At 41.6% G+C, this 14,809-nt stretch overlaps 1 protein-coding gene across 1 annotated transcript in view; it reads left to right on the plus strand.

Moving 5' to 3' along the window:
- Positions 1 to 14,809, plus strand: part of srebf2 (sterol regulatory element binding transcription factor 2) — a 73,105-nt gene that overhangs the window by 42,492 nt on the left and 15,804 nt on the right. The window contains exons 13-16 of the mRNA XM_068019392.1: positions 542 to 635; positions 2,565 to 2,674; positions 3,116 to 3,248; positions 4,560 to 4,728. Of these exons, the coding sequence (XP_067875493.1) occupies positions 542 to 635; positions 2,565 to 2,674; positions 3,116 to 3,248; positions 4,560 to 4,728 (506 nt within the window). The remainder of the gene's footprint in view (positions 1 to 541; positions 636 to 2,564; positions 2,675 to 3,115; positions 3,249 to 4,559; positions 4,729 to 14,809) is intronic.

The raw sequence follows: 14,809 nt of genomic DNA on the forward strand, positions 1-14,809 counted from the left end.
TGCAATGCACTACTGGCTCATAATGCTCTCCACTCAGAATCCAACTATTACTCTGTCCGATAAATCCCTAATTTGTTCAAATCTGTCCCAAAGAGGGTGCACAGCATGTCGGGGCACCAATATTTACTGCCCTGGACTGATGGAACACTGCTTAGCCCCCCTCTTGATTCAGGGTATTTTGGCAGAGAGTTACAACCCAGATCAGTTACCTGCCTTTCTCATGGTAGATAACACGAGTAAACAGGACATAGCAGATGGGGAAAAAATTAGCAAAATTGGACAGTAAATATACAGGGAGAAAGTGATACAACTTAAACAGTAGAAAGTGGCCACAGTATAAACTATACTCTTCGACTCTCCTATTGATCCAGGAGGTGAACCTGATGGAAGACACTTGACTTCATTCCTTCGGTGTTACTGCGTTACAATAATGTCATCCGATACAGACTAATATATAACTTGTTGTATCCATAATGTTCCCTGTCTCGTCCTTTAACTGGAAATGGCTATTTGTGATACAGTTTTTATTTTTCTCTTGCAGTTGATCCAGTAGCCCAGGTGAACCAGGCATTTCGTGAAAATCTGCTTGAAAGAGCTGTATACTCACTGCTCAAGCCAGAGACTGAGGAAGCTGGGTATGTCCAACGGCCTCACTGGTCTGATGTGCATGGTTGAGTATGGAATGAGGTTAAAAGAGGTAGCTGATTGATAGTGAATTTAGTGTATTGTGGAGAACGTAGGAAAGCATTTCCAGCCCTTTAAACCTTGATTGGTTTTACAGAAAATTCCATAATTCCTTCAAACCTGTTCCTTTCTAGGAGGGAGGAGGGTTTTATAATTAGTATGGTGGAGGACTGGAGCATGAATATAACATTTATTGAGAGAACCTGCATTTTCCAGCTACTAAATAGTAAATAATTGAAGTCAATCTTGCCTTTATTTCTAAAAAGTGATGCATTCTTGAAGTTATGATTCATTGCTCAGTCCTGACTTGTACCCGTCACCAATACAAAATACCTAGCAGAGACCTGTGATACTGTAGTTTAATCTTTCTACTCCATAACTTTGTTTGCAGAAACTGAATACTGTAGTGTTTTACTAAACCCCTTGCAATCTGATGCCTTCTGAAAAAACAAACAGCGTCAAGCAGTCACTATTTTACTTGCCTTGTCTTATCACCTACTCTTTTCAACCTGATGGTGCCCTGCAATTTGGGCTACAATTTTTAGATGTGGGCGTTTTAAAGGCTGTAGGCTGTACTTGAGTACAAAAGTAATTCTGTATAAAAGTTTCAATTCTGAATACAGATGGTCAAAATTGCCATCTGAGGAACAAGCAGATGGATCCTCATAAGATTGGAGTCTTCAAATCCCACCTTGACATCGCTCCACTGTACCTAAACTGAACTTTTTGACTGGGGTTTTGATCTTACCAACTGCCTTCTCCTCTATGCCCTGTCAAGTAACATGGATTTTTTTGGTTGCAAAAGGTATGCCCTGTCAATGTATTATGAACAAAAGCAAAATACTGGAGGCGCTGGAAATCTGATAGAAAATCAGAAAATACTGGGAACATCACTTGGGTAGCATCTGTGGAGACAACAGACAAGTTAACATTTCCAGTGCAAACCGTTCATCAGAATTGGAAGATAATGGCTGGAATTTAATGCCCCACCGCCACCTGAGAACGGGCTACGAGGCAGGGGAGGGGAGCGTAAAATCGTGTGGGAGACAGCGGGTGCCATGTCCGTTGCCTACCCACCCCTACTGCTAATTTTCCAGCAATGGGAGAGGTGGCAAATGCCTGCCCACCCCAGGGCAATTGAGGCCCTCAAGTGACCAATTAATTGCCATTTAACGGCCTCTTCCCATGGCCCCTGGTATATTACCAGCGCCAGTCAGGCAATTCACCTGAAGCGGCTGCCAGTAATACTTGGCTTCCTTGTGGGGGTGGGGGGAGAGGAGGTGGTGCTCTTGATCAGGCACCCTGTGCCCCGCCCCCGCTAAAACTACCTTCCGCCCTGTTCACAACCGGGGCTTAGCCGATTGTCCCTGGTGAGGCCTGACCCCCCCACCCCCGCTTAGCTCTTTGAAGGGTGACATCCATCATTCCTCTTCTTGCTGGGTGCGGTCCCAGCATTGGGCATGCTCCCAGTGGTGCTGCTGGGACTGGAGAGCTGCTGGCCCTCTTATTGCCTGCAGCTTTTGTAGGCAGGGCTTCTTGCCTCAGAGGGGCGTAAGTCCTGACCACGGCCAACTATGAGCTTGGGCCGTGCACAATAGCCTGGCGGAGGTGGGCTCTGCCCCAACTTTGCAGCTGGTGGGCGGGGCCATCACTTCAATGTTAAATTCTGGTCAATGTTTTCCTTTTTTGGACAGAGGCTGCACACTTGAAATGATGCTACCTGACTTGTGAGGTAGCTTTCAGCATTTTCTGGTTTTGTTCTATATAAATGTAAGTTGTTAAGTAAACAAAAAAATCCTTAATAAAATGCATTAGCAGTACCATTAAGTTCCTGATTTAATAATTATTGTATATTAACCAAGGTGCATCACCTATTGCAGGGAGTTCTCTAATGCCTTCGAGTACTTGCAGTTACTTAACACTTGTGCTGACGCAGCCAGGAGTTTGACACAGGCATTTGCCATCGATTCCAGTCTGAGAACAACCACAGGTGAGAATATAGCCTTGGAAGGATCCGATTTTGAGATATCTCCGCTTCAGTAGTTTTGAATGAGCTGAAGAGTAAAACAGCAGAATGGGAAATGGCCATTCTACCATCAAGTTCATTCCCTCCACAGACTATGTATATTCTTGATGAACTAATGCCTTAGCAGTTAAGTTCTTGTAGAAATTAATTTTCAGAATTTGTTTCAATTTCCATTTCCTTCCCCGCTCATGTGTTTGTATAAATGAAACTACTGAAGTAAGACCAGAGTCTGCAACTGCATAGAAGCCACTTAAAATAATTGTCGAATGTTCTTCAACCTCTTTAAGTGATGGGATGCTTTACATGAAAACCTAAAACATATTTTATGTTTGTGCAAGCAACTTAAAACCATTAGAATAAAGTAATTGCTTTTGTCAGTTAATTGATCCTTCGTCACATTGTCAGGTCCAGACCCTGTCAGTAAGTGGTGGACATCGGTTGTTACGTTTGCTGTACATTGGCTTCAGGGTGACGACTCAAAGGCTAAAGGATTGTGCACTGAAGTGGAACGAATCCCCAAATCCCTGCAAATGTCTGAGTAAGTCAGCACTTATCATCTTCATGAATCGGGTGCTACTGAAGGATGATCTTTTAAAGCAGTGGTGAACTGTTTCGGAGGTCTGAAATAATTCTCTTCCATAAATAAATGAAGTTTCGCTAAGATTGTTTCAGTTTAAAAGGAAAGCCCGTCACCAAAGGAGTTGTCATTTTCGTAAGCACGGGAATGGAAGAGGCCATCAGTTAGATCATGGCTGATCTGTGTCTTAACTCCATCTAACCGCCTTGGTTCCGTAACTGTTAAAAGCCTTGCCTAATAAAAATCTACCAATTTCTGTTTCAAAATTTTCAATTAACCTCCAGCCTCAACAGCTTTTTGGGAGAGAGTTCCAGATTTCCACTACCCTTTGTGTGAAGGAGTGCTTCATCACCCCTGACTGGCCCAGCTCAAACTTTAAGGTTATGTCCCTTGTGCTGGACTCTCCCACCAGAAGAAATAGTTTCTCACCTATCAACTCCTTTAATCATCTGAAACACCTCAATTGGATCACCCCTTAATCTTCTATACTCGAGGGAATACAAGCTTAGTCTATGCAACCTGTCCTCATTTAACCTTTTTAGCCCTGGTATCTGAGTCTGAATTGAATTGCATAATTTTGTGCAGTTGTTATTATATCCTTGCTTCCCAAAAATCCAAAGTAAATCACAGCCTGAGAGCTTTTGTGGTAATGTATGGGCATGGCCGACATTAGCACTGCACACTTACACTTGCCACATGAAGGGTGATTTGTTACCTGAATACCAGTTTTGTGAAATAATAGCCCTGAAGGCAAAAATGAAGGAATTTTAGCACAGGAGGAGGCCATTCATCATGTAAAACCATGGGGAGCTTTAATTAGTTGATACAAAAACAAGAAATGCTGGAGTCACTCAGCAGGTCTGGCAGCATCTGTGAAAAGAGAAGCAGAGTTAACGTTTCGGGTCAGTGACCCTTCTTCGGAACTGACAAATATTAGAAAAGTCACAGATTATAAACAAGTGAGGTGGGGGTGGGGCAAGAGATAACAAAGGAGAAGGTGCAGATTGGACCAGGCCACATAGCTGACCAAAAGGTCACGGAGCAAAGGCAAACAATATGTTAATGGTGTGTTGAAAGACAAAGCATTAGTACAGATTAGGTGTGAATACACTGAATACACTTTAATTAGTTGATTATCATTTTGTAGCTTGCCTTCCAGCTCTGGGAAAAAAAACAAATTAATCAAACACTCTGATAGGAAGTATAATTTTTACGGTACTTCCACTACCAGCTTATTTGATTCCTCATTGTGCCCTACAATTCTGTTTCTAGAAGCCCACTGCCAAAGGCAGTTCTTCATGTTTATAAGTCTATGCAAGCAAGCCTTTTCGGGAAACGAGATGCTCATCAAACAATGTTTCTGCACTGTGAAAGGGCCAGTGGATACCTTTGGAACAGCTTGACTGTCTCCAGCCCACACCAGGATACCAACCTTCATAAGGTACAGCATCGTTCATTGATTTCATCCTACGTCAGGATGTGGTTTGTGTGCCAAGGCAGCAGGTTTGCATTGTTGCACCTGCAGTTCCATAACCCTGCAAACTGACTTCTGCAGCAGTAGAAATTCTGCTGCATTTCAGAGGGTAAATGCAGGTCCAGGGTGCAAGTGTGCTCAGGTCTTTCAGAAGGGAGAAAGATGGTGGCCTCTGTGGTGCATTGTAGTTGCATTGCATGTGCCAGCGATGTTGTGCAATGTATCTGTAGTGCAATACAGAGGTGTACCCTGGGCATCGAGAAATGAACATGTTTTACAGTAATTGAGGTCTTCAATTTGTGGCTGGTGAGGTCCCTTCAACAAAAGGCCCAAAATGTTTCAGCAATGGACTTTTTCCCCAATCTCCATATTCCTGATATGTTTGTACAAGTTACATTGAGTTTGTAGCACAGAAATTGGCCATTCGGCCAAACTTGTCCATGTCAGTGTTTATGCTCCACACTAGCCTCTTCTCACACCTCTTCTAACCTTATCTGTGTATCCCTCTATTCCTTTCTCCCTCATGTGTTTATTGAACTTTCCCTTAAATGCATCTATGCTATTGTCTCAACCACTCCTTGTGGTAGCGAGTTCCACATTCTCGCCATTCTCTGGGTAGAGATTTCTCCTGAATTCCTTATTGGATGCCTTGCCGTGGAAATTTAGACCTTGGTGATAGCGTAGCTTTACAGCACTGTAAATTAGTTATTACCATCTTTCACTCCTGTACCTCGAAAAGGTGCAACAGCCATCAATTAAATCTGTCCTACATGGATAAAATTAAAAATTTTCGAGAGGTTTCAATACTGAGAGTTCTGACTTATTTTGATGAGCCAGGTAAATTTCAAGGATTCTTTGCCCTGAGTGTTTTTTAAGCAAGTCGGAACTGCTATAGCAACGCTAACTTAGTAAATGGAAATTCATATTAGGGCACTAGGGGGAGTGAAATTGATCTATGCCAACTGCGCATAATGAACTTGTAGTGTCTCTTTTCAGGCAGTGCATTCCAGTTCATCATAACTCACTGCACTTATATAAAAAAACTCGTCTGCCCTTTTATTTTGCCAATTACCTGAAATCTCTGTCCTCTGATTAGCAACAGTCACGCCAGTGAAAACAGTTTCTTCTTACCAACTCTGTCAAAACCCTTCAAAAATTTGATGACATCCATTACTTCTCCCCTTCTCCTCCTCTGCTCGAAGGAGAATAATCCCAGCTTCTTTAATCTCTCCGTGTAGCTTTACATCCTCATCCCTGCTATCGTTCTAGTAAATCTCCTCTGCATCTTCTCCAAGGCCTAGATATCATTCCTAAAGTGTGATGCCCAGAATTAGATGCAATACTCCTGCTGAGGCCAGACTGGTGATTTATAAAAGTTTAGCATAACTTCCTTGCTTTTGTACTCTATGCCTGTATTTATAAAGCCAAGGATCCCTATTTAAACAACCTTGTCAACTTCTCCTGCTGCCTCCAAAGATTTGTATCCCACGGTTCCTGTAACCCATTTAAAATTGTACCATTTAGTTCATATTGTTTTGCCTCATTCATCCAAAATGCATCACTTCACACTTCTCCATTAAATTTCATCTGCCATATTACACTAATCTGTCATGTCCACCTGAGGTCTGCTGTGATTCTCCTCACTGTTTACTATATTGCCATGTTTGGTGCCATCTGCAAATTTTAAATTGTGCTCTGTCAACCCAAGTCCAGGTCATTAATACATGAAAAAGAGCAGACATCCTAATACTGACCTCTGGGGGACACCACTATGCTTCCCTCCAGTCTGAAAAACAATTATTCACCATTACTCTCTTCTTTCTGTACCTGAGCCAATTTTGTACCCACAACTCTTATGCCATGGGCTTCCATTTTGCAAAAATGTCTAATATGAGGCACTTTATATAAAAGACTTTTGAAAGTCCATAAGATAGTCTATGGGTAAAAAATACAAAACAGATAATGCTGGGAAAACACAATTGTGTCGACAGATGTATCTGCAGATAGCCTTGTCTTCACACTTTTATCAACACTGAAGAGAAGTTATTTTGAAATGCTGATAGTCCTGTGGTGTATTTCTCGCATTCTTTGCAATTATTTTAGATTTCCAGCATTTGCAACTTTTTTGGTTTTCATCTCTCCTTTGATTTAAAGGTATGGCACCACTAATCTGCTTGTGTTTAGAACACAAAAATTGACATCTTTCATTTGAAGTTTGGAATTTTAGTTTAGTTTAGTTTAGTGATACAGCACTGAAACAGGCCCTTCGGCCCACCGAGTCTGTGCCGACCATCAACCACCCACTTATACTAATCCTACACTAATCCCATATCCCTACCACATCCCCACCTGTCCCTATATTACCCTACCACCTACCTATACTAGGGGCAATTTATAATGGCCAATTAACCTATCAACCTGCAAGTCTTTTGGCATGTGGGAGGAAACTGGAGCACCCAGAGGAAACCCACGCAGACACGGAGAACTTGCAAACTCCACACAGGCAGTACCCAGAATTGAACCCGGGTCGCTGGAGCAGTGAGGCTGCGGTGCTAACCACTGCGCCACTGTGCCGCCCTCAGTCAGTCTGGGTCCTGATCAGCCCATCTGCTGCTGAAATCCTCATCCATGCCTTTGTTAATTCCAGACCTGACTAGTTCAGTGCTCTTCTGACCTGCTTCCCATCTTCCACCCTCTGTAAGCTTGAGCTCATCCAAAACTCTGCCCATATCCCGACCCACCAAGTCCCGTTCACCCATCATCCTGCGCTCACTGATCTACATTACCTGCCAGTGCATCAGCGCCTCAAATTTAAAATTCTTATCCTTTTGCTTAAATCTCTCTATGGCCTTACCCCCTTCTCTATCGCTGCAACCTCCTCCAGTCCTACAAGTCGGGCCTCCTATTTCTTTTGGCAGCCGTGCATTCATCTGTGTGGGCCCTAAAGTTTGGAATTCCCTCTCTAAACCTCTTCACCTCTCTCTCCTTCTCTAAGACACCCTGAAGGTGCCCCTTAAAACCTACCTCCTTGGCCAAGCTTTTAGTCACCTGTCCTACTATCTCCTTCCGTGGCTCAGTGTCAAATATTGTCCTGAATGCTCCTGTGAAGCACCTTGGGGTGTTCTGCTTCATTAAGGTTGCTATATAAATGCAGGATGTTGTAGATGCCTAGCTTCTTCTTCTGAATATGGAGGAGGTTCAGAGAAAGATGCTTTGCAGTTAGTGACAAAAGCAAGTTATTGAAAACATTGCAGCATACTGTCTATATTTAGTGTGATCTCTGCTTCTCAACATTTTAACCACATTACTGTTCATAATTAGTGTTCTAAATGTTTAAAGTGCTGAATGGCATTATTGAAATACAGGTCTGGGATCAGAGGAGGTGGAACACCATGTCTTGAATGCAATTAGTTAGTTGTAGTCAAATGTCTAAATCAGTCCTTATAACTGAAAATCTACTGTAGTTCTGAATATTGTGTTTTAATCCAGAAAGCATCTTGTTGAAGGATTATGCTGGAGCCAGTCTTTACTCAGCCTTGCATTTATTTTACAAAGTGAAAAGATTACAGATATGCAGCTCCTTACTCAAACCTCCACATAGTTTCTGTTAAGTGTCTCTTTATATATACTCAAGTAACACCCTAATCAACACCCTTCACCAGCACAATTAACAGATTCCCTCCTTTTCCTTTAAATACATTTCAAAACAAATCAAAATAAGTTCCATATTCTGTACAGAGCATCACATTGTGAGACGCCCCTTCTCTAGGACCCCTAACAATTTCTTTGTTTTATGAAAAGAAATCTTTGTACAATCAGATAGTTGATGACTTACATGTACCCACTTAATTTTGGAGATTTCCTTTCTCTCCAGCATTTGTTTCAATCCAGCAAGGTCAATCCATAACCTTGTTCATTCACACTTTTTGTAGAGTGTGCATTATCCCACAAGGAACGATTATCTACATAACGTTCAATGGGTATCTTATCTTTGGAGTGCTCCTTGTACAGAATCTGACCAAAAATATTTGGCAACTAGAACCCCATATCCTCATGCCTCCACAAGAGCCAGTGTTTCTGCAGCTAAAGTACTTTTAACAACCTTTTTTATTTTCTTAGCTTTCCAACATTTCCCATTTTCACCCATTAGAAATATTATGAAACCAGCTGCACTTGAATGCCCATCAGCAAGATTAACAGATGTGAAGCATCACTAAAAATGACTAGTTTCATATCCTTTGGGTCATCTAAGGATAGGAACTTAAGTACGATTTTCTCCAGGTTTAATTTTTTAATGTTTTATTTTTTCTTAAAACATTCTCAACTTTTGCTGTTTCTCCATAGTGCTTAACACCAATACATCAAAACTAGCATCATGTCTAGTCTGAGTGCACAACCAGTTTAATTGACCAATCAAGCTCCGAAATTGCTTTGTCTCTTTAGATATATCATCTTTCTGTGATGACCTAGCATGATTAACTGTTGATCTAAAGTTATTCCCATTTCTCTGCTTAATATCTAAACCAATGTATTTAAAAGCCCCACAATCCTGACTCCCAATCTTTAATTCTGCTCTAATCTTATTAATAATACATTTCTCAAATTCTGCAGTACCACCCCACAAATCATCATGCATCATGAAGATGCCTGAAAGTTTCCATTTATGCTACCAATAAACATTGTGAGATCTGCTTTTATTGGACACAACAAATTTTCAGCAAAACAGATCTCACCGAGAAGTACCACACCCTGGAAGCATCATTAAGGCCATAGATGCATTATTTAGTTTCCATAGGTTTCCTTCTGCATCTGCTGCCTCTTTAGACAGTTTCAGAAATACTTCTGTCTGAAAAGTATCACCCTGCAGAAACGTGGCTTTTATGTCAATTGATCTGCACTCCCATGAATATGTGACCAAAAGGGAGCTAATAAGATTTTCAATGTTACTTTTCCAGCTGTGGGAGAGTCCACTCTAATATCTGTATCACCCAGTCACATTTCTATACCCCTCGCAACTAGCCTTGTAAGTCCCAACTGCAAGGGCTTTTTCAGTACAAATCCATCCATGTGACAAGGCAGGCTGTCTCTTATCTGGTACCTCAGAATAAACACCAAACTCTCTCCAACTCTCTAATTCCTTTTAGAGTCATAGAGAGATAGAGTTATACAGCACAGAAACAGGCCCTTCGGCCCATCGTGTCTGTGCCAGCCATCAACCGCCTATCTATACTAATCCAATTTTCCAGCACTTGGCCCACAGCCTTGTATGCTATGGTGTTTCAAGTGCTCATCTAAATACTTCTTCAAGGTTGTGAGGGTTCCTGCCTCTACCACCCCTTCAAGCAGTGTGTTCCAGATTCCAACTACCCTCTGAGTGAAAAAATATTTCCTCAAATTCCCTCTAAACCTCCTGCCCCTTACCTTAAATTTATGCCCCCTGGTTATTAACCCCTCCACTAAGGGAAACCGTTTTATTTATTTATTTTATTTAGAGATACAGCACTGAAACAGGCCCTTCGGCCCACCGAGTCTGTGCCGACCAAGAACCACCCATTTATACTAACCCTACAGTAATCCCATATTCCCTACCACCTACCTACACTAGGGGCATTTTACAATGGTCAATTTACCTATCACCTGCAAGTCTTTGGCGCTGGGAGGAAACTGGAGCACCCGGCGAAAACCCACGCGGTCACAGGGAGAACCTGCAAACTCCACACAGGCAGTACCCAGAATTGAACCCGGATCCCTGGAGCTGTGAGGCTGCGGTGCTAACCACTGCGCCACTATGCCACCCTGTTTCTTCCTATCTAACCTATCAATGCCCTTCATAATTTTGCATACCTCAATCAGGTGCCCCCTCAGCCTTCTCTGCTCTAAGGAAAACAACCCTAGCCTATCCAGTCTCTCTTCATAGCTGAAATGCTCCAGCCCAGGCAACATCCTGGTGAATCTCCTCTGCACCCTCTCCAGTGCAGTCACATCCTTCCTCTCTCATTAGTTTATCCTCAAGTCTATTGGCAGCGACCAAAACTTTATGGTCATGAGAATTTCTTCTAGTTTTATTGCAAGAATGTTCTTTAGCCTTTATTTCATTGTGTAATCTGTTCAAACTACAGCCTGTACTGGAACTTTGATATTTTTTTGGGACTACTACTGTAAGAACTGCCTCTTGCACTATCGAAGGTTCTTTCTCCAGTTCGTGATTGTTTCCTGACGCAAGAGTCACTTCCAGACCCACTATTAGAACTTGCACTGCGCTTTCTTATTCTCCACTCTTGCACCCCATTCTGCCAGTCCATGGACCTCGTTTCTTGGCCATCATCCATCCCTCCATTCACTAGACCCGCTGGAATATATGTCACTCGAGTACATACTCGAGGCAATTGGCCTTTGGATACGATAGCTCTGTCCTGCGCGTCATGATCTCTCTCATTACCACTATACCACCCTTGGTCCACCATATTCTGTTCCTCAGGACCTTCATCACAAAACACATGAACGTTTGAGGTACTAAGTGCCTTGATTCCTTCTATCAGCTGCTCAGATTCTGAGATTTTGTAATCAATCCTGATTAATTGTGAGGAATGAACCTTCTAACTCTCAAATTAATTTCTGTCTCAGATGGCCTTATACGATGTCTCAGAGCTGTCTGAATTTTCAAATGTTTAGGGAAAAAATGGAACTAACTGTAGTACCCTCTAGAGCAAGAGGACTGTTGCATAGCATAGAAGGCAATTTAGGATTTCGCCCATAGACCAATTGATAGAGACTATACCCTTCAACCATCTGAAGTGAATTCTTTGCATGAACTGCCCATGCTAGGGTGGTGGTCAGCTTGAAGTTTGGCTGGTCAGCTAAGATTTTATGTAGCATTTCATCGATCACCGCGTGATTCCTTTCACAGAGCTCATTGCTGAAGGACTTTCATCTGTGATATTCATGACCATAATGTTCATGTTTTCACACATGTTTCTGAACTCATCATTGGCAAATTCCCCTCCATTACCAGTCAGAAACCTAGCTGGTGCCCCAAGTCTAGTCCCTATCCATTTCTCCATGACTTTATCAATAATCATCCTTTCGTCCTTGCTATGAATTATTGTAGAAAGACTAAATCTGGTTGCCAGGTTAATAAAATGTAGAATGCAAATATTACCATCTTTGTACCATGACAACTACCTTGTTAGTCATGTGCCAATGGAAGGCTTACAATAGGACGTGACGACATCACAGACATACTTTATACAGATTTCACACTTCTCACTAATCTCTTCTATTATCCTCATATAGTCTTCTTCAACTACGCCTACATCCTTTAGCAGGGTTTTTAATCTTTGACAAGAACAGTGAGAAAATTGTCTGTGTAACTTTAAGTCAATTTGTTTTTTTTCTCTGATTTGTTATCACCTGATGCCATTAATACCTCTCTAATACTCTGACTAGAAACATCAGGTTTTGTTAAGGAGCTACAATAATGCCCTGACTGGATAGCTGCAAATCCACTGACTTTCCAAAAATAGTTGCCGTATCTTTCTCCATATCAAGTTTCAGTTGTGCCTTTTTCATAGAAGGTTTACTGAACAGCAAAAGGTATCTAACTAGAGACAATATCAATACTGACAAAGTGGCTTACTCCAGCTATTTTTCATGGAGTTACAACTCTCTTTAGTGACTTCAGTGTGCTGTCATCATCAAACCTAAAGCAAGTAATACTTTTATATTCCTTAACCTTGCGTCGGTCCTTACCACTGAGTGAATCCAGATAACATTTTAACCAATCTGTTCCACATGCTGTCAGTGTGCAAACACTATCTGACACAGCACAGTTGAATGAATCTGCAACTCACAGATTGATCACAGGACTAAAAATCCTTGTGACTAGTATAATTTATTCAGATTCATCATCAGTTCTCTGTGTCACGTCATTTTGAGGACACTGCCTCTCATCTTTGAACAGTTCATTGCATAATGCTTTGAGTCACACCTGAAGTAACTATTAACTGTTCCTGGATTCATTCACCTATTATTGCTGTTCCAATTCTGTCTTCTGCTGTAATAGCTCCGAAAGGTGCTTTCATCCTTATTCCTCCTGTCTTTAACTTTTCCATTGTACTGGTGCCTGCGTTCAGTACCTGGGCCATTTCAAAATCCAGCAATCGTTGAGTCCTTCATTTGTTGTGCCACTGCAGAATGTCCCATTTTTTTCTACCAAGGCTGCAGGAAATGACTATTTGCCCAGGAATTGTTTTAAGGCAGCAGACATCTGATCCAACAGGGAGCCGTTTTCCGAGAACCAAATCCCAGTGTTTGCAAATGGACGTATGCAAACACTACCACAATCTAGCAATTTAAATGCTTGCACTGAACCAGGGATCGCCAAATTGGATTTCCTCAATCTTTTATACAGTCAGTTAAAGCCCATGATATATTTCTCCAGTGAATAACCATCTGTTTTCTGAAATCTATCAAAGTCTGATCATGCTTCATAGGCATTTAATACAGCATCTTTCTTAGAATTCTTGGATGAGATTTACAATAGAAGATCCAAACCTTCATCAGTATCCAACTGACAAGCATCTAGCTCACAAAATACTATACTTTGATTTTACTTTTGGTAGCAAGTAACAATGCCAAGGCTGTATCTTCTTTCCTCTTTGGTAGGGACGTAATCTGTGTCCACATAACCACTTCATTCTTCCACTGGTCATATGGATCAGACTTTGAATTTTGGAGGGTAATCATACCCTGACAATTTGCACTTGCTTTCTGCCATTTTCTGCAATAGCCACTGGGATTTTGGTTTTATATGTAAAAACAAAGATTTCCTCATTTCCAACCTTCACCTTTAGGCAACCATCCTCTGCTATCCTGTTTTAATCCAGAAAGTTTGTTGAAAGATTATACTGGAGCCAATCTTTAGTCAGAGTTGCATTTATTTTACAAATAAAAAGACTACAAACATGCAGCTCCTTACTCAAACCTCCACACAGTTTCAGTAAGTATCTCCTTATGTATACTCAAGTACGACCCTATTGAACACTCTCCACCTGCCTGTGATTGAATACGGTTAACATATTGCACCTTTTTAAAAATTCGAGTTGCAGAATTTTAGAGTGCAGAAGGAAGCTTTCTGAAAGAGCTTTCCGCCTTGCACCATTCCATTGTCTATCCTAACGCCCTTTTTCTTGTTAAATATTCATCCATTTCGCTTTTTAAAAGCTGTGTTATGCTTCTATGTCTGTCCAAGTCCAAACGACCTTAAACTACCTCCTTCAATTTCCTAAAAGCAAAGTACTGCGGATGCTGGGAATCTGAAATAAAAACAAGAAATGCTGGAAATACTCAGCAGGTCTGGCAGCATCTGTGGAGAGAGAAGCAGAGTTAACGTTTCGGGTCAGTGACCCTTTTTCTGATGAAAGGTCACTGACCTGAAATGTTAACTCTGCTTCTCTCTCCACAGATGCTGCCAGACCTGCTGAGTATTTCCAGTGTTTCTTGTTTTTATTCTTCAATTTCCTGGTCGTGCTGGACACAGACAGAGGTCAAGCTTCCACAGAAGAAAAGCCCAAGCCATTTTTCTCCCCTCCTTTTCAGAAGGTGCCTGATTCCTGCATGAACTTCATCCTTTAACTTGTATCTTATGTGGCACCAAACATAATGGTCCAATGCCATGCATTACCCACTGTCCCATTAAGTGAATGTTATTGAATTTGATAGTTTCTCATTAACTGTTATTAACAGCTACTGACTAACCCGGCTGTCTGTGGAAGATGGTAAAATATCTTATAATTACCCATTGTTTACTGCTCCATATTTAGTACCATTTAACTTTTCTAACCGATGCAGATTTTTATTACCAAGAATTCAATTAATTTTTAAAACCACTTCAGCGTAGCTGAGTTTGTAGCACGCTCATCTCTGAGTCAGAAAGTTGTGTTCAAGCCTCACTCCAGACACTTGAGCACAAAGTCAAGGTTGGTATTCCACTGCAGTACTGAGGGAGTGCTGCATTGCCAGCAGCTCCATCATGAAACGTTAAACTGAG

This window comes from Heterodontus francisci, chromosome 41 (assembly GCF_036365525.1).
Source record: "Heterodontus francisci isolate sHetFra1 chromosome 41, sHetFra1.hap1, whole genome shotgun sequence".
Taxonomy (NCBI): Eukaryota; Metazoa; Chordata; class Chondrichthyes; order Heterodontiformes; family Heterodontidae; genus Heterodontus; species Heterodontus francisci.